Below are 20,575 nucleotides of genomic sequence, written 5' to 3' on the forward strand. Positions count from 1 at the left end.
GTGTTGTTTTAACCCCTTTTTTTTTTAACAGCACTGGATCAGGTTGGAGCTTTTCCCAGATATTCTGGTTCACAGACTAAAAATGATCGTGGACCCAGCTGACAGTAGCTACATGCCTTCTCTAGTGGTGGTATCAGGTAAAAAAAACATTGACAAATATGCAATTGAATGCTCTCAGGTCATTGGTTGATATTTTTTATGTGGGTACCTTTGTCAATTGTGGTTTTCTTATAGGTGGAAGCTCTTTGAATAACCTGATCGAGTTAAAGACCATCAATATCAATCCTACAGATACTGCTGTATCTTTACTCAATGACTGCACAGAGGTTGGTTTGAAATGGACTTCACAAATGCCTTTCTTTGGCCTCTTTTATTATATCATGTTTGTTTGTTTGTGGGTTTGTTTAGTATCATAGGTATATTGAGATCGCCATAAAACAGTGCAGGAGTTCAGGTATTGACTGCAAGATCCACGGCTTAAGTATAATGGGCCGCGTTCGCGCTGAGGATGAAGATCTGGCAACCGTGCCTTTCCTGGCATCTGACAATGAGGAGGAGGAAGATGACAAGACTGCAACTGGGAGGTGTGTGATGGTTCAATGCACTGGTGGATTGCAAAGCTTTTAATTCACCTGTTTCAGGCATAAGCAGTCTTTTTGTTTCTCAAAACAGTCTTTCCAGAAAGAGATCTTCTGGTCTAGAGTCTGCTGCAACCATTAGAACCAAAGTCTTTGTTTGGGGACTCAATGATAAAGATCAGCTTGGAGGACTTAAGGGGTCCAAGGTCAGTAATGTGTAAAACTGCAAACATTTTCGAATCTGTAGAATTTTCCCATTTTATAAGAAACATTTTCTGTAATGGCCCTGTTGTTCGGTAGTATAACCTTTCTGTTAGATATAGCTTTAAATCTTTTAAAAAGACAAATCACAGTTGAAATGTTTCACCTTGTGTATTATATTGTGTCTCAGATAAAAGTCCCATCGTTCTCCGAGACCTTGTCTGCTCTGAATGTAGTGCAGGTGGCTGGAGGCTCTAAAAGTCTGTTTGCTGGTGAGTTATTGTGTATTAAATGTGCACCTGCAAGTCTTTGTGTAAAAGAAAAGGTGAACCTTGATAAAGTATCAGGTTGAAATTCACTGTAATTAAAGGGATAGTTCACTGAAAAATGAAAGTTTTGTCATCATTAAGTAACCGTATTCCAAACCTGTTTCTATTTCTATGTCTTGCTGAATATAAAGGAGGATATTTTGAAGGACATTTTAACCAAACAGACCTGGGGCACCATTGACTTCCATAGTAAAAAAAAAGTAATATTCAATAGGGATGGTGCGAGCCAATCAAAAAGGATTTGTATTGGGGCCTGATCACAGCTTTTTAAACAGATTGGGATCGGCTGTGTGTATCGACTGGTGGGGTGTTTAGTTTTGAGGCATTTCTAAATAATGCAATGTTGCTGCCGCCTTATAGGCTTGTAAACTTATTTGAAAACAGACTGCCTTGCCATTCTAGTTTGTTTTTGAGGTTTTACTGTAATCTGCTATTCTAATACTGTATGTAGAAACTGATTTGACTACGATTTCTGTTGGTCATGTTTCCTAAAATTGACTAGTTTTACTATAATGCTGTGGTTCTACTTAGCTGAATTGTTAATTAATACTAGGCTACATAATCAAATAATAAAAAATAAGAGAAAGTATGTTTTTATTGTTTACATATCAAACAATACATAAAACTGAAGAGAACAGTATTTGATTACATATCCTGGGTTGATTTAATAACCTTAAAGGGACAGTTCACCCAAAAATTAAAATTCTGTCATTTACTCGCCCTCATGTTGTTACAAACCTGTATAAATGTCTTTGTTCTGATGAACACAAGGGAGGATATTTTGAGAAATGTTTTTGATCAAACCGCTCGTGGACCCCGTTTGCTTCCATAGTATTATTTTTTTTCTACTATGGAAGTGAATGGGGTCCACAAACGATTTGGTTACAAACATTTCTCAAAATATCTTCCTTTGTGTTCATCAGAACAAAGAAATTTATGAGGGTTTTGTAACAACATGAGCGTGAGTAAATGATGACAGAATTTTCTTTTTTGGGTGAACTATCCCTTTAACATACTTTAGGTGTGCACCTAGCACTGGGAACATCCAAGTATCTGATAGGGACTCGTTTGTGGTCGATCTTCAAAATGAAATTACTCTGATCGGGAGCACAAAAATAGAGATCGGGACATCCCTACTATTGAAGTGAATGGTGCCCCAGATTTGTTTGGTTATTGACCTTTTACCAAATATCTTCATTTGTGTTCAGCAGAACAAATGAATGAACAAATGATGACACAATTTAAATTTTTATGTTATCTTTTCAAATTAAATCTAAAAGTAAGTCATACATTAGCTTCAGATTAAAGCTTATGCAGAATGCATAACTTGAAAGAGACTAAATGCATAAAATATAAGGAAAGTTTGCTTTAATGTGCAGCCACTGGTGTGCTTTTTTATTTTTCAATAGAGTGCTGGAGGGATGACGTATTTTGTAGGCCAACCCAAAGTTAGTGGGACACTGGCTCCGTCGCAAAATAACCCATAGATTTTTCCCATAGACTTATGTTAAACACAGAGTTTATTTTTTGCGATAATCCAAAAGTTTATGACACTTGCACGTTTTGTCCAGCAATCTTGAACTTTTAACAAAATTTGACTTTGTATATTTCTAGTAAACCCATTTACACTTAATCTTCACTGATAAATGCAAATTGTCTGAATTTTGAAGTTGTTGGGCAAGACATTATAATTGTCAAAAATAAAACAATATGTCATCCCTGCGGCACTACATAGCTTTAAACTAGGGCTGGGCATAGATTAATCTAGATTAATCTCATACAAAATAAAAGTAATTTTTTGCATAATATTTACACACAGCAAACTCACATATTATGTATACATGCATAATATTGCTACCTGTCCCAACTTTTTTTGGAATGTGTAGCTCTCATGAAATCCAAAATGAGCCAATATTTGGCATGACATTTCAAAATGTCTCACTTTCTACATTTGATTGTTATTTATATTCAATTGTGAATAAAATATAAGGTTATGAGATTTGTAAATTATTCCATTCCTTTTTTACTCACAATTTCTACAGTGTCCCAACTTCTTCTGATTTGGGGTTGTAGATTAATCTATGCCCAGCACTACTTTAAACATGATAAAATTTTACCAAATATTATATCTATCAGTGTTATTAACAGTTTAACTCTTGAATTAGATGCTTCGTTTTATTTTACTGTAAAGTTTATTCATATTTTTACAGTGACTGCTGAAGGTAAAGTGTATGCTTGTGGAGAGGCCACGAACGGACGGCTTGGTTTAGGGCTATCAAGTGGAACAATCCCCATACCACGCCAGATATCTGCCCTAAGCAACTATGTGGTGAAGAAAGTTGCTGTACACTCAGGTCTGACCCTTGTTCTTATTTTAAAGGAAACATCTCAAACCTCAGAACTTCCCGTTTAACATGATTCTTTTGGTCACGCTCTTCCGCAGGTGGAAGACATGCCATGGCCTTGACTGTAGATGGGAAGGTGTTTTCATGGGGTGAAGGTGATGATGGAAAGCTTGGGCACTTTAGCCGGATGTAGGTTGTTCATATCAACAGGAATACACTATGTGCAACACTTTGCATAAGTAACTAATGAGATAAATCTTGTTTTCCCACCAGGAACTGCGATAAGCCACGGCTAATCGAGGCACTCAAGACTAAACGAATTCGAGATATCGCCTGCGGCAGCTCACACAGTGCAGCCATCACATCCAGTGGAGAGCTGTACAGCTGGGGTTTGGGGGAATACGGGCGTCTGGGTCATGGCGATAACACCACTCAACTGAGACCCAAACTGGTATTAGTTTAACTTTAAACACACCGTGATCAGTTTAAAGTGTTATTTAATGTTTTGTGCCCTAGATCAAGCTTCTGTGCGTTTGGTTTGCAGGTCAAGGTGCTATTGGGTCATCGTGTGGTCCAGGTGGCATGTGGAAGTCGAGATGCCCAAACTCTGGCCCTTACTGATGAAGGTAAAACATGATTTTGTTGCATGTAGTGTGGGGTCTTCAACGTGAAAATAAAAATGAACTCTTTAGAATTATTCCCTAGTTAGACAATCTTATAGGTGATGGGGTTAGAAGTCGTACACTGTTTTAACGTAACATTAAAGAGCCACTCCACTTTTTTTGAAAAAAATAAAGGTTTATTTTCCATCTCCCCTAGGGTTAAACAATTGAGTTTTAGCGATTTGAAATTTATTTAGCCGGTCTGGCGGTACCACTTTTAGCATAGCTTAGCATAATTCATTGAATCTGATTAGACCATTAGCATCGTGCTCAAAAATAACCAAAGAGTTTTAATTTTTTTTTTTATTTAAAACTTGACTCTTCTGTAGTTACTTCATGTACTAGAAATGACAGAAAATTAAGTTGCGATTTTCTAGGCAGATATTGCTAGGAACTATACTCTCATTCTGGCGTAATAATCAAGGACTTTGCTGCCGTACTATGGGTGCAGCAGGCGCAATGTTATTACGCAGTGCCCGAAAATTGTCCCCTTGGTAACTTTCAATAGCTGGGGACTATTTTCGATGTACACAATGTGACTACGATGTTTTAAATAGGAAAAATATAGCACGATGCTAATGGTCTAATCAGAATCAATGAATTATGCTAAGCTATGCTAAAAGTGGTACCGCCAGACCCGGAGATCAGCTGAGCCGATTCCAAACGGTAAAACTCAATTGTTTAACTCTAGGGGAGCAGGAAAATAAGCCTATTTTAAAAAAAGTGGAGTGTCCCATTAACCCTGAACTTTGACCGCAAACCTATGTAAGGAAAACACATGCACTGTGTTGATGCAGGTATTTGTGTATGTTTTCCAGGAATGGTGTTCTCATGGGGTGATGGAGATTTTGGCAAGCTGGGTCGTGGTGGGAGCGAGGGCTGTAACATTCCCCAGAACATCGAGCGGCTGAACGGGCAAGCAGTTTGTCAGATTGAATGTGGAGCTCAATTCTCCCTCGCCCTTACCAAATCTGGAGTCGTCTGGACCTGGTACGAATATTTTAACTGATATACCATTTGATACAATTCATACAATCAGTTTCCCCGAATATTGCAAGCTCTTATGCTCTCATGTTGTGCAGGGGTAAGGGAGATTACTTTCGGCTGGGTCACGGCACGGACGTGCATGTGCGCAAACCTCAGATGGTGGAAGGGCTGCGTGGGAAGAAGATCATTCACGTGGCCGTAGGGGCTTTGCATTGCCTGGCCGTCACAGAAACTGGACAGGTGGGGCGTGTTTGTACCCATCAGGCGTGCTTACAATAACAAGCAAAGTTAACAGTATATTGGCACATTAAACAACTGATGATGTGTAGTAAAAACATTCACTTCCTGTTGATAAAGCTATTCGCCTTTTTGCTCAAATAAGGAAATGTTGTTTGTGTAGGTGTATGCATGGGGGGATAATGACCATGGGCAGCAGGGGAATGGCACAACTACGGTCAACAGAAAGCCCACGCTTGTGCAGGGCCTGGAGGGGCAAAAGATCACTCGTGTAGCTTGTGGCTCTTCCCACAGTGTGGCCTGGACCACCGTGGACGTCACCACGCCTTCCGTTCACGAGCCCGTCCTTTTCCAGACTGCCCGTGATTCCCTCGGAGCTTCTTATCTTGGTAAATGCTGCTTTATCTTTATTGCTTTCTGTTGCTGTGTGTGCCAGAACCCGTTGTTGTTAATCAATGTTTGGGGGTGTCGTTTGTTTTGCAGGTGTGCCATCAGATAGTGACCCATCTTTACTCAGTAATAAGATCAATGGCGGGAATAGTGTGAAGCCCAACAGGCCGTCTCTGGCAAAGATCCTGCTCTCGCTGGACGGCAATCTGTCCAAACAACAGGCCTTGTCCCATGTGCTTTCTGCCCTGCAGATCATGTATGCCAGGTATGTATATCATCTTTTCTACCCACGTTTGCTTATAAAAGTAAAATTTCACCCCATAAAAGTAGTCAGCAAGTAACCTGTCAATTGTCTGGCATTGGTTTACCGAGTTGGACATGTGTGACTGAAGTAATGTGTATGCAGGGATGCAGTGGTGGAAGCATTGATGCCCGCTTGCATGATGCCTCTGGAGTGTCCCTCCAGCTCTCCTGTACCCCCTTCAGACTGTTCATCAGCTTCTAGCCCCTGTGAGGCTGAAGGACCAGCGTTGCTCTCAGAGACAGAAGAGCGGGTCAGCCCGCACCCTTGGATGGACAGCAAAAGAGGAGATGTGAGGAACTATGCATTCAGACGTGCTTCACTTCCTTTATTTATTTAATTGGCGAGCAGTTATGCTAATAGCGTCATATGATGTTGTGTGGTCTCCAGGTGACCACGTCTGAGGATGCCACTACACCTTCATCGGCTGTGACCCCTTCTGCTGCCTCCGCCTCCTCTCGGCCGTTCATCCCAGTGACAGACGACCCTGGTGCTGCTAGCATCATCGCTGAGACTATGACCAAAACCAAAGAGGTCAGCAAGACATACAGGCAGTCAGACAGATTTATAGGGAACCTCGATCATTTGAGCTGATTTGATTTATTGTCACAGGACTCTGAGAGCCAAAGTAAAGCGGCGGGCCCGGAGCCACAATATCTGGATGAGTTCACCAGCCTGCTTATCCCCGATGACACGCGTGTGATGGTGGACCTTTTGAAACTGGCTGTGTCTGTGCGGTCGGGTGATAAAGGCAAAGAGGTGCTTTCTGCCGTGTTGTCCGGCATGGGTACGGCCTACCCGCAGGTATGAACCAAATCTTTTAGTAAGAATAGTTTAATGTTTCTTTGGAGATGGTCTATTCTTATACGTTTGTGGGCACGCAGGTGGCAGATATGCTTTTGGAGTTATGCGTGACTGAACTAGAGGACGTGGCCACGGACTCTCAAAGCGGGCGTCTGTCGTCTCAGCCAGTGGTGGTGGAGAGCAGCCACCCTTATACTGATGATACATCTACTAGCGGAACTGTGAAGATACCAGGTTACCTCCATATTTCTTTATCAGCACAATTAGAGGAAAATGCATAACATTTCACATAAAATTATGATACATCTTTTTTTTTTTAGGTGCTGAAGGACTGAGGGTAGAGTTTGATCGGCAGTGTTCAACAGAACGAAGGCACGACCCCCTTACCATCATGGATGGAGCCAACCGGATCGTGTCCGTTCGTTCAGGTGACGCACTTCACATCTCAATCTTGGATCTTTGGTCTGGTGGTTGTTACATACTTACAGTATCTTTATTTTTCTTTCTTTTAGGTCGTGAGTGGTCTGATTGGTCCAGTGAGTTGAGGATCCCAGGAGATGAGCTGAAATGGAAGTTCACCAGCGATGGCTCTGTCAACGGCTGGGGGTGGCGCTTCACTGTCTATCCCATCATGCCTGCTGCTGGTATGTCAAATTATGACACAGTTTTTCACTGATAAATATTTTTTGCTGCAATGTGATATTCTGAAATGGTTGATCTTCAAACAAACTTCCCCAGGTCCTAAAGATCTCCTCTCCGACCGCTGTATTCTGTCCTGCCCCTCTATGGATCTGGTAACGTGTCTTCTGGACTTCCGTCTGAATTTCGCTTCGAATCGCAGCATCGTGCCGAGGTTGGCGGCATCACTGGCTGCCTGTGCCCAACTCAGCGCCTTGGGTAAGGACATAAACCCCTGAAAGAAAGATTAAATATACAAGACTAGGCTGTTTTATGAAGTACTGCATTCAGATGCATCATTTGAAAACCCAGCTAAAGCCATCATCGTTTTTGACATAAAGTCATCATACATAACGTAAAGAGCATTTAGTGAGATATAACCTTGATATCTTTAATATGGCTGAGTAAAATATTGAAATCAATAATTGAAATCAAACTTTGATGCTCCTAAACTCATCATTAGACTTATAGTTCACATAAATGTGACCTAGTCTGTGAAATCCAAGTTTACAAATTATTTCAGTTTTTCTAATGTTTATTTTTCTGTCCTTTTTTTTCAGCGGCTGGTCATCGCATGTGGGCCCTGCAGAGGTTACGTAAGCTGCTGACTACTGAATATGGCCAGTCGATCAACATCAACCGGCTTTTAGGAGACCCTGAAGGAGAGCCCCGCTCTGTGGTCAGTTCATTCACGTATACACCCACATATGTGTATTTAAATGTACTGTATAATCTTACATAATAGAGGTCTGCAATGGACTCCAAGCCGGCGTCCCACAGAGTTAACATGCTAATACCATAGCACTTTTTGAATTACCGTGACAACTGGATTAAAAAAAATGGTAATACTATGATCTTTCTTTGTAAGTTGTAACATCTTAAAGGAAAACACCACCGTTTTTCAATATTTTACTATGTTCTTACCTCAACTTAGACAAATTAATACATACCCATCTTTTTTCAATGCTTTCACTTCATGTTTGCACAGCATTGCCTGAATGTGTTAGCATTTAGCCTAGCCCCATTCGTTTCTTAGGATCCAAAGAGGGATGAATTTAGAAGCCACGAAAGAATTCCATGTTTTCCCTATTTAAAGACTGTTACACAAGTAAGTATGGTGGCACAAAATAAAACGTGGCGATTTTTTTAAGCGGATAAAAATGAGAACTATATTGTATGGCGGATGAGCACTTAGTTTGCACCACTTTTTTAATTTTGTGCCACCATACTTACTTGTGTAACAGTCTTTAAATAGGGAAAACATGGAAGTGTTTGGTGGCTTCTAAATTCATCCCTGTTTTGGATCCTTTGGAATGAATAGGCTAGGCTAAATGCTAACACATTCACGACGCGCTGTACAAAGATTAAGCGCATGCATTGAAAAAGATAGCGATGTATTTGTCTAAGTTGAGGTAAGAACATGCTAAATATTGAAAAGCTGTGGTGTTTTCCTTTAAGTATGGGGGAAAATGTGATGTGTATGACTTTAATTCGTTTCTTCTTACTAGAATTTTTTTTTTATTGACTTTTTGCCAGAATACAATGTATTATTAATATATTTAATAGGCTAAAATAGACTGAAATTGTTTTGTAGAGTTTCACCGGAAGTGCACTCGCTGCTCTGGTGAAAGGACTTCCTGAAGCATTACAGAGACAGTATGAGTATGAAGAACCCATTGTTCGTGGAGGCAAACAACTTCTCCATAGCCCTTTCTTCAAGGTGTGTCTCCAGTTCAGACATATATAGAGCTCATTCTGTGAATTGTCTCTAGAAGTAATGTACTTTTTTGTCCTTAATAGGTGTTGGTGGCACTTGCGTGCGATCTGGAGTTGGACACTCTCCCTTGTTGTGCCGAGACACACAAATGGGCCTGGTTTCGCCGTTACTGCACCGCTTCCAGGGTGTCGGTGGCTCTCGACAAGAGGACCCCTTTGCCCCGAGCTTTCCTGGATGAGGTGGGCTTTCTAAAAGACTGAACATGTTTTGCATAATTTTAGAATGAGAGCTAATAACACCGTCCAATGTGTCCATCCCACCAGGTTGCAAAGAAAGTCCGGGAGCTTATGGCAGATCACGAGAACATGAACACGCTTCACGAGAGTCATGACTTGTTCAAGAGAGAGCAGGATGAACAGCTGGTTCAGTGGATGAACAGGTACATTATTAGATGTTTGAGTTTGGTCTAAGGGGTGGTTTCCCGGACAGGGATTAGCTTAATCCAGGACTAGACCATAGTTTAATTAAGAAACATGAAACTAGTTTTAAGAAACATGCCTTAATAAAAATATTACTTGTGTGCATTTTGAGGCAAAACAAATGGTACTGATGTATTTTAAGATATGTCAGTGCAAGTTGTTTTCAGTTTGGTTAGCTCTTACATTTAACTTAATCTAGGATTAGTCTAATCCCTGTCCTGGAAACCGTCCCTAGATGTTATATTTTGTTCCAATACCTCAGCCATCTCAAGCCATCCGAGATGCATAAGTCAATCATCTTCTAGAGGAACACATTTTGAATTATTTTAGAAAATGTCCTAGCTCTTTCAAGCTTTTAAACCGTTAAAAATTGGGTCTACTTCCTTCAAGCCCAAATAATGTAAATCCATCCTTCACAAATTAATCCAAACCGCTCCAGGGGGATAAATACAGGCCCTTTTTTTTTTTTTTTAGAAAAATATCCTTATTTAAAAAGTTATGAACTATAATAACTAGCTAGGAACTGTACCCCATTTCTAACTGTTAACAAGCTTGGAAACGCTAGGACATTTTCTAAAATAACTGGAAATGTATTTGTCTGAAAAATGATAGACTTCTGTATCTCCAATGACTTGAGGGTGAGTAAATGATGGGGTAATTTTCATTTTCGGCCAAACTATCCCTTTAAATGCACTGAAAAATTGCTTGCTAAAAGCATCTGCCAAATGTATAAATGTAATAATTTGCTTTTCTGTAGGCGGCCAGATGATTGGACGCTCTCAGCGGGCGGCAGTGGGACCATCTATGGCTGGGGTCACAACCACCGGGGTCAGTTAGGTGGTATTGAAGGTGCAAAGGTCAAAGTTCCCACACCAACAGAAGCACTAGCTACACTGCGACCTGTGCAACTTATCGGTGGAGAGCAGACCCTATTTGCCGTCACTGCCGATGGGAAAGTAAGATATCCACGGATTACATTTTCCACACCAAGATTTTTGTAAAGTATGTTATGCTGCTACAAGAACACCAGTAATACCCAATTGTACTGTTTATATCAATATGAGCGAAATATACATTAATTTACTTAATTTTTTACCTGATGCGTCATATAAATTGCTGAATATGCCACATTGGTTTATGTTTAATACTTCTGTGTACCCTGTGGTGCTCTCCTCAGCTCTATGCTACTGGATATGGTGCAGGTGGACGGCTGGGAATCGGAGGCACCGAGTCGGTCTCCACCCCGACCCTGCTGGAGTCAATCCAACATGTTTTTATCCGGAAGGTGGCTGTGAACTCAGGAGGGAAACACTGCTTGGCTCTTTCCTCTGAAGGTGAACTCTACTCTTGGGGAGAAGCTGAAGATGGAAAACTGGGCCATGGCAACAGAAGGTCAGGCCTCCATACTGTGTTTACCACTAATGTTTAGTGCGGTCACCTTTACAGTGGCTTTCTCTGTATTTAACTATCAGTGTTGTTTTATCCACACTGTATTTTTTTTAAACCCAAAAAATAAAAAAAATAAAATGTCACACCAAAAAATACAATGGTGGTACCGTGTTGTAGTTGTAATTCTTAGGAGCCAGAAGTTATTACCCTCTCAGATATGTGCACTAGACTACTACTAATTTTCTTGAGCAGATTGTAAGCACAGTGTGTGTGACTGGTACGGCTCTGCTTTTTTCAGCCCATGTGACCGTCCACGTGTGATTGAGTCTCTGAGAGGGGTGGAGGTGGTGGACATTGCTGCCGGTGGAGCCCACAGCGCTTGCATCACAGCCAGCGGAGAGCTCTACACGTGGGGCAAGGGCCGCTATGGCCGTCTGGGTCATGGAGACAGTGAAGACCAGCTTAAACCAAAACTGGTGCGTTAGATGCTTGCTGTACACACAGAGTAGCTCAGTTGGTAGAGCATTGCGATAGGAACACAAAATGTACATACAATACAAATACACATACTGCTAAAATGTGTACAACAGTGACTAAAACAGGTCCCTAGCTGTTGCTGGGGTGGTACCCTTTCAATAATCACACCTTTGCACATAAATAGTTAATTTTAATACCGCAGAGGTACATACTGCTACCAAATGTAAATACAATGCCGCTTTTCCATTGCATAGTACAGATGTGGCCTTTAAAAACGCGCGTTTTCTCCCGCGGCATTCGCCAAATCGTCTCGCGGAGTCACGCAGAATTCTGCAAGTGTTTTCGGGGGGGCTACTTTCCCTTTTCCCTTAATGTGTTTCGCTTCACAGAAAATCCACCAGGTGGCGCATAAAAAACTACATTTTTATATGCGTTGTCATTGCGGTTGTTTCCAGAAGTTAATAAGGGCATTGCTGAATATTTAATATTTCTATTAAAACAGCAAAGTGACGTCAACCCCTTCTTGCCAGCATAACAGCGCATACATATATTAAGATGACTGTACGTGCAATGGGCATTTATACTAAGTGCAACAAAGAATTTAGTGTGAGCCTAATACCCTTAACTCTATTTACAATGAATATCTTAATTATTTGTGTTGTCGAATTTTGACACCGTTTCATTGTTTGTTTATAATATTAATAATTATGTCCGTTTTTCTAAAAGTATTAATATTTTAAAGAGATTCATGTGGTATAAAAATACATGTTTTAAAGTTAAAAATGTTGTAAAAATATATTAGTATTATTGTTCTTAATATATTAAGAACAATAATATGACACATGTATATTGCGCTAAAATGCTATACATATGGAAAGAGGAATTCTTCTCAACCACCACCAATAAAGTTAAAAAAATATTCTTTAGAAAAATAGCGTTTAAACCCACGCAGAGCGAACAAGAAAACATGGGCCTATGCTTACATACTGTACAGTGGGCATATGATATCTTTATTTAGTTTTACATATTTAAAACTTTAATAATACCTTTCTTGCGCATATAGGCAGTCAGTGTTATGATTTTTTTTAATCCTTTCAGCCGTTATTCATAACAATAAACAGATTTCCTTATTGAAAGAAAAACGTAGAAAATGTTATTATGGGTATAGTTGATGCAAATAAAGTGTGCAGTATACAAAAAATGCAAACAAATAATTTCTAAAAGTGGCAAGATTTTAAAAAGATAAAGGTGGTATAAAGAAAGACATGAGAAAAGTAGAGGTATGCAAAAGAGCACAGTTTAGTTATTGTTAATTAAAGCGGTTTTATACACCTTTGTTTGAATTGACAAGCATTTTATTCGCCACTTTCAACACATTTTGTGATTCATTTACTGATTTATTACAGAAAATTGTTGTCAGAAGCAAAGCTATTGTACAAAGCATCTTTATATGTATGTTTTAAAGTTAAAAATGTTGTAAAAAATATATTAGTATTCTTTAATTTAAGAATAACAATATGATACATTTATATTGCGCTAAAATGCAATATACATTATTCTGCAAGCAATATAAATTATTCTCAACCACCACCAATAAAGTGTAAACATTATTCTTTAGAAAAAAAACGGCGTTTAAACCCGTGTTGCGTGGAGCGAACAAGAAAACATATGCTTACATGCTTATTTGGCATATGATATCTTTTTTATTTAGTTTTACAGTTTTAAAAGTGGCAAAAAAGTTCTTAAAATCTAATGAATACTGGTTTTGTAAAATGTATATAACTGCAGATGCGTGCGTGGGATCCGGGCAGGTATCATCTTCCTCCAGACCTTGACGCGTGGTCGCGGGAAGGCGAGAAATATATTTTTTTTTAGGTTAAAATATTTTGCACAATTGATATATTACTTATGAATATTTTAGGAAATTATTTTTGACACACGTAGGTTATTACGTGTATTTTGGATTTTAATTTCATTACTGTGCCTATCCGTGGCCTCATCCGAGCGCACTTTCTCCGCCTTGCATCTTTTGAAGACATTGGTATGCAGCACCATGACCCAGAAAAGACTCACACACCTTTCCCTGATGCATGCCCACACAGAAATACTGAACTCCCTGGATATTAGTCCTCTAGCTCATGAGAGACTTTGGAATCTCTATTATACAACCGGCGCAATTCGCGAGGCGAGTTTTTTCTGTTCGAGTAAAGAGCGCGTTGATAATATGCGTATTAACGGAATGACAACGCGGGTTTGTTTATTACATGGATGCGCAGCAGCACAAAAACGCTTTTTAATATGAAAAATTAAAGGATTAAAATGTAACAGATTATTATTGAGTCTCTTGGACATAAATGATGACCAATTATGAGACGTTAGAAGGCGCAAAGAGCTGCTTCATCTGTAGCTAAGTAAATAAATGCTTTGCTTTAAACAAATGCATCTACTTTTAAATGTTTTTTTTTAAATGCTACCCAACGGATTTATTGTATATAATGACTCTGCACCTGTAGATATGGTGAGATGAGAAAACATTTTAAGTAATGCTTTTAAAAAAAACATTTCGCTGTCCAAGTGCTGAAATGGCTCTCCACACGTTTGTAAATTCTTTATCTTTTGTTTGTAACAAATAAAGTATTTTTACAGTACAAACCTTATATAAAGCCTATTCTAAAAATGTAATTATACACCATGTTTTTCTTTATAAAGTATACAATATCAGAACTAAACCCATTATTATTTTTGTTCAAATTATGAATTATTTATATGTTTAAAAAAGACAGTAATAGTACTATTTAGTAAAAAAAGATCTATATAAAAATATACTAGGTATGTTAATGTGAGAATATTTTACATCTGTTAATCGACGTGTGATCTTAACTTAAAAACGAAAGTAAAATATGTTCGTCCGCATGGACATTGAAAACTGTGAAGTTTAATTAATATTATATGTTGTTATAATATTATATGTTGTATGTAAATTGTAACGAAAGTAATTCCCCCTGGGATAAGTATTTTTGCTTCTGATTAATAGCGCATATTCATCTGAGAACTGATGATGTCTGTGTTTCAGACCCTGGCTGTGTGCCCTGAAGTGTATATGACAATAAAGTAGTAAATCTCAATGTATTTATTTTTAAAATGTATTTTAAATAGGCCTATAGGCTCATAGGTTTTTTGGTTAAAAAAATTCACAGTACCCCCTGTTCAAAATGACTTCCAGCGGCCCTGCCTTGACGCTTTGTGTGTTCGACTTTAAATGGTGCGGCGCTGACTGGTCGGCGTATGACATCAGAGTACCGCGAGAGCAAAGGTAAAGTCGGACCATTTGTAACATTTCGACTTGCTCTCGCGGTACTTTGATGTCTTAGTTGCCGAACTGTCTGCGCAGCGCCACATAGAAACGCCCTTTGACTCTTTAAGGCAAAGTACCAGCAACATGAGAAGTGGTGGCACGCAAAAGAAAGTGAAGGTACGCAGTACGCTAAAATATAAAGTGTCTGTACTGCGAGCACTGGTTTAGTTATTTACATCGTGTGTTGCTCTTTCACCATTGTGCACCCGCGCACTCGCTCTGTAGTTTGTAGCTCGCGCTCCGGCTTCGATAAACAATGCCCGTTTCTCAATACCAAGTAGGGGAGAGTGGGGCAAAGTGAGCCAGTGGGTAAGTTGACCCACCCCCTTTATCTAGGCAACCATACAGATTTGTAGCCGTGTGACCACAAATACAGGTAGCAACCATAATTTATATTTGGCTATGTTAAAGAGAAGGACAAATTAAAGAGTTATGATTAAAGTATGATTTAAAAAAAAAAAAAAAACAGTTTTTATCCTATCAAAGTAAAATGTATACATACCAGGTATAATGGCTGTTATGTCAAGATTTATCCAGGTCTAAATATTTATACCATACATATTGGTGATAGGCTAATGTATAAAACCATGTGAATGATTTAGCTAAAGATTAGCCTGAATTACTAAGCTAGGCAGTTTTCCAAAACGGTGGCTGTGGGGCAAAGTGAACCAGATGGGGTAAACTGAACCAGGGGTTCAACCCCACCATGAGGCACTGTAACCATTGAACATGTTTCATAACAAAAAGAGCCTAGGTTATATCAACATATGTCAAATTAAGTTACCTGATATCCACTTAATTTTATAAGTTATAAACATTCATTTAAAATAACATACAGCGTATGTATTAGGCCTATTTGCTTAAATTGCATTTTAACAAAGAAACTGCAAGGGTTGAAATTAAAACCCAACGCGATGGTGAAAACTGGATAAACCGGTTTTCTTTTGATTCCCTGATGATGAGGTGATCGATTAGCATTGGGGGTTGGCAAAGAATTGGCAGACCTAGGGGTGGGTGGTTTTTAATTTCTTGACTCTGTGTCACTGGTAGCTGCTAAAACAAGCAGCTAAACCATGTACAATTAATTACATTTTGGAATTAACTTCCTTCATGTCTTTTTATTTATACACTGTAAAAAATATTTTCTGAATTTTTAAGTAGTTAGCATTAAATATGTTTACAAACAATTGGTTTACAAACTCTGGGATGTTTGTGATTATCATCATTCAGAAAAGTGGTGCTTGTGTTTAGACTTGTGTTTTACGTGATTAAATCATGAAGATTACATTAGTTTCTTTTCAGTGTAGAACAGTTTGTAATCAAAATGCAAAAATATAGTATATTTATAAACATCGCTGAAACAAAGAGTGAATTAAAATTAAAAAAGTAATAAAGTTAAAGCTGCTGATAATTTTGTTTATATTTACTAGCCTTTTCTGAGTGAAAAATGTTTAGATTTTGTTAAGTAGCCTAAATCCTACTCCAATTTATTTCAGTGTGGGTTTCTCATTTTTATCAGCTTTCTTTTGCTTTTCAAAGGGCCGTCTACCTTTGCTACCGCCAGTGCTTTAATGTGGGCCGGTAGGCGCCAGTACTCAGTACCGCCACTTCCAAATATAGCTCTTGCGTACCACCACCTCTCCCTGCGCCCAGAACGTACTTCTAGCGTACCCGAACGCTCATTTGCACATCTGTTTAAATCAGAGGCTTAATTTAATCATTTGGCTGCGCTGCCGCTTTTCAAAGCGCCCTTCACAATGCAAGCTACCTAATTCGTCCCACCGAGAGCAGAGACTACATTACCCATACACCTTTGAGTTTTACAAGTTAAAAGCGCATGCGTAGCTTTTGCTGCTGTCAATAGGCTTGTTCGACTTCATGCGGCGCCCCGAGAATCGACAGCCGGAAGACGTCACAGTATCGCGAGAGCGAGGCGAAATATGATTTCTTGAATCATTCTCGCGGTACTCTGACGTCATCCGGCTGTCGGTTCTTGTGGCGCCGCATGAAGTCGAACAAGCATAGTGTTAACAACGTGGTTTGGAGAGGTGTGTGAAACGCGCAACCATAGCTGCTCTGTTAAAATGAAAATACAATGAATAGGGCCTACTTAATATGCCCTCCTGGTTTTAGACTCTGAGGAGTAAAAGAACAAGGTCAGAATCAGAGGACTCTCGCTGGCTGACATCCCACCAAGCCAGAATGATATCGCTGCAGGTACCCTTCTGTAGGTACGTGACAATCTCTGATGTCGCGGCTGTCGGTTCCCCTCGACGCAACTTCGGATTTCCTCAGACGATGTGCAGTGTAAAAACATTATTGAAATTGTATTATACATACTTGCTAAACTACAAGTGAACAAAATGTCAATGAATTTGAACGACGTGCACAGGAGTTTTATCACCCGCAAAATGGAAAACAATGGGACAAAATAAAGTGATGACTTTCGAGTTTCAAATGGCCAATATTTTGTTATTCTTGAACCCATAGACATGGTCTTGGTGTCCAGAGAGTATCTTTGCCCGACAGCGACAATATGTTATTAAAAAATAAATTACATCATTATGGATAAATGAGTGCTTGCAGAATATACATATTTGAGAATGCTTATCAGTACTTTTTTGTTTCTTTAACTTTAAAGATGAATATTCTTCTTTAGAGATGGGCAATTTTCAGCAATAGCACATTATATTCAACATTTTGAGCTCATAAAAAAGATTTTTCGCTTATTTAAATGATTTTTTTTATGTTTTTATGCACGTTTAGTTTTGGTGCAATTTCATCAAAAGCTTATAATTAGGAAATACACACAACACGCTTAACGTATATTTTCTATATGTTAAAAATGTTGTAAAAATTGCGTATTCTTATATAATAAGAATAACAATATGATACATTTATATTGCGCTCAAAATGATTTAGAAATGGAAAAAGGAATTCTTCTCAACTGAGTGCTTGCAGAATATATAGGCTATATTTGAGAATGCTTGTCAGTACTTTTTTGTTTCTTCAACTTTAAAGATGAATATTCTCCTTTAGAGATGGGCAATTTTCAGCAATAGCACATTATATTCAACATTTTGAGCTCATAAAAAAGATTTTTCGCTTATTTAAATTACTTTTTTATGTTTTTATGCACGTTTAGTTTTGGTGAAATTTCATCAAAAGCTTGTAATTAGGAAATTCACACAACATGCTTAACGTATATTTTCCATATGTTAAAAATGTTGTAAAAATTGCGTATTCTTATATAATAAGAATAAAAATATGATATATTTATATTGCGCTCAAAATGATTTAGAAATGGAAAAAGGAATTCTTCTCAACTACCACCAATAAAGTTTTAAAATTCTTCTTTAGAAAAACGGCATTTAAACCCACGTGCACCGAACAAGAAAACGTATGCTTACATACAGTCCGTGTATGATAAATGTTTTATTTAGTTTTACATATTTTTATTTATATGCATTTAATAATAGTCTACCGTAAGGTCATAATGTACACAGTGTTAAAAATGATTCAGTGGCTTTGTAAATATCTCTAAAATAAATGATTAAAGTAACTTAATAAAATCTCTTAATGCAGTTATGCGATTTTTTTAGTTGGAAAATAAATTACTTAAAATAGAACAGATATTTTGTGTAAAATGTACATATATTATTTGATGTATACGCCTTAATAATATAAGTATTACATTTACAGATTATTTTAGTCAATATATTTAAAAAGGTCAGAGTAATATATTTAAGTTTTTTAAACTGTAATAATTGCATATTTCAAATTATTATTATTTCTATTTGACATCAAAAATGTGTAAGTTTTACGCCAAACTTGAAGTATGAATTACTTATATTTTCACATTGATATTATTTGAGTAAATGTAGGCAAAAAATAAATTAATAATAAGTAGAAAAAATGTCAATTTTAAACAATCACATAGCCAACGGTTTTTAATCAGCAACAAAGAAACTGCACATTTTGCCGATGACAAACACCTCAGAAACTCCTCCAATTTATGAATATTTACACTCACAATATGATTTTATTTCCTTAGTACAAAAGTATAACATATTATACAAATTCTCAGTGAAATGTATTAAACACCATTGCATACTTTTTATCGTGTTTCATACCATGTAAAGGGAAACATGATAATATAAAAAGTAGCCTACTGTTCAGTAATGCAGAAAAGTGCAACACAACCATGTTAAAGCTATTAAAACGTTCAGATGCAAAAATGAACTAAATGTAAAATTAGATAAACTAGTTAATGATATTGCGTAAATGCGCTCGGTCTCTTCAAAGGTCTTCGCGAATTATTTTGTTATAAGACTCGATTATCATACATCACGTCTCTTCTACTGTAAGTACACGGAAAAAATAAGACAAATGATGCGCGTTAGAGTCGGATTTTTATGAAGAATATGTGACTGTTTATGTAACTGGCAAAAGAAAACTTCGCCAACAAAATGTTTGCCAAAAAGCATGCATTTGTATGACATCAAAGTCTATCGCCTAAACATTGATAATCCGTGTCATGTTACTTCAATATCATACAGTATACGCTAAGCATGAAGTCGAGCACACACATTGTCGTCAGTATGGCCTACATGAAACACGCCTGCCCTCTACAGGTTTTTATATTTCCTGCGTCCCCCACCGAACTCCCCTTCTGCGGGATCTCGCAGAATTTCGGAAGTCTCCGCGGCATTCTGCTCTCAGAAACGCGCATTTTTAAAGGCCACATCTGTACCCCACGGTTTGGTTTGGGTCAGGTCGGGTCAGCTCACCAACACTTGGGAGTGGGAGGGATTATAGGCGTGTCGTTATATTTGCGCTGCCTACTGCTGTGACATCATACGTCGTTGTAGATTCCCATACATTTATTTATTTCTCAGTCCGCCACAAAATTTAAATTGACCACCACAAATAGATGTTTGCATATCGCGTTTATCACTTCCTCTGTCTCACATGACAGTTTCCGTACAAACACCCGTGGCGTCAGTCGACGCCTCATTTAAGTTGCATTTAAGCATAAATGAGAACGTGCGCGTCGCGAATGTGCCGCCACAAACTGCTAATCTGGAAAAAACTGTTATGGTGTTCCTCATTCACAACCTGTGGATGTTTATCATCGCTAAAAGGGAGTTTGGGAACTTATAGGAGCGCACAGATGACAAAAGGTTTACTTGAGACCGCGCAAGCTAGCATGAAGGTAAAGCTAATCTTTTACTTTATAGCGATTACGCTGGTAGTGACGATTCTCTCAGACCAATCAGTTATCAATAGTTTTTTCACGTCACGTTTTGGTATCAGCTCGGGTCGCTTGGAACCCCAACTGAGGTGGTACTAGAAAAGTATTGGGTACTATGTACTGGACCCAGTGAAAAAGCCCTCAAAAGTAAGTCGCCCCAAACCCAACCGTAGGTAACTATGCAATGGAAAAGCGCCATAAATGGTGCATATTTTAAAGGGTACTACTCTGATGACAGCGTGCGACCATTTATTCTGCCAAATGCATACATTTAATGTAAAATGAAATAAAACTTTATTAATTGAAAAAGTTTGGCATCTCTACAGTACAATGTATGATCTCTGCTGCCGCAAAAATCCTTTAAACTGTAAAAAACACAAAATATATGTGAA

General features: G+C 38.4%; 1 protein-coding gene across 1 annotated transcript in view; it reads left to right on the forward strand.

Moving 5' to 3' along the window:
* Positions 1–20,575, forward strand: part of herc2 (HECT and RLD domain containing E3 ubiquitin protein ligase 2) — a 79,063-nt gene that overhangs the window by 50,598 nt on the left and 7,890 nt on the right. Inside the window, exons 54-80 of the mRNA XM_065272619.1 lie at positions 32–137; positions 235–326; positions 409–584; positions 673–784; positions 970–1,051; positions 3,319–3,462; positions 3,552–3,642; positions 3,727–3,904; positions 3,998–4,079; positions 4,934–5,105; positions 5,198–5,342; positions 5,503–5,728; positions 5,823–5,994; positions 6,136–6,322; positions 6,421–6,564; positions 6,643–6,834; positions 6,915–7,068; positions 7,155–7,262; positions 7,347–7,478; positions 7,573–7,731; positions 8,073–8,191; positions 9,107–9,232; positions 9,313–9,468; positions 9,553–9,668; positions 10,466–10,664; positions 10,886–11,100; positions 11,396–11,573. Of these exons, the coding sequence (XP_065128691.1) occupies positions 32–137; positions 235–326; positions 409–584; positions 673–784; positions 970–1,051; positions 3,319–3,462; positions 3,552–3,642; positions 3,727–3,904; positions 3,998–4,079; positions 4,934–5,105; positions 5,198–5,342; positions 5,503–5,728; positions 5,823–5,994; positions 6,136–6,322; positions 6,421–6,564; positions 6,643–6,834; positions 6,915–7,068; positions 7,155–7,262; positions 7,347–7,478; positions 7,573–7,731; positions 8,073–8,191; positions 9,107–9,232; positions 9,313–9,468; positions 9,553–9,668; positions 10,466–10,664; positions 10,886–11,100; positions 11,396–11,573 (3,963 nt within the window). The remainder of the gene's footprint in view (positions 1–31; positions 138–234; positions 327–408; positions 585–672; positions 785–969; positions 1,052–3,318; positions 3,463–3,551; positions 3,643–3,726; positions 3,905–3,997; positions 4,080–4,933; positions 5,106–5,197; positions 5,343–5,502; positions 5,729–5,822; positions 5,995–6,135; positions 6,323–6,420; positions 6,565–6,642; positions 6,835–6,914; positions 7,069–7,154; positions 7,263–7,346; positions 7,479–7,572; positions 7,732–8,072; positions 8,192–9,106; positions 9,233–9,312; positions 9,469–9,552; positions 9,669–10,465; positions 10,665–10,885; positions 11,101–11,395; positions 11,574–20,575) is intronic.

This window comes from Paramisgurnus dabryanus, chromosome 7 (assembly GCF_030506205.2).
Source record: "Paramisgurnus dabryanus chromosome 7, PD_genome_1.1, whole genome shotgun sequence".
Lineage (NCBI taxonomy): Eukaryota > Metazoa > Chordata > Actinopteri > Cypriniformes > Cobitidae > Paramisgurnus > Paramisgurnus dabryanus.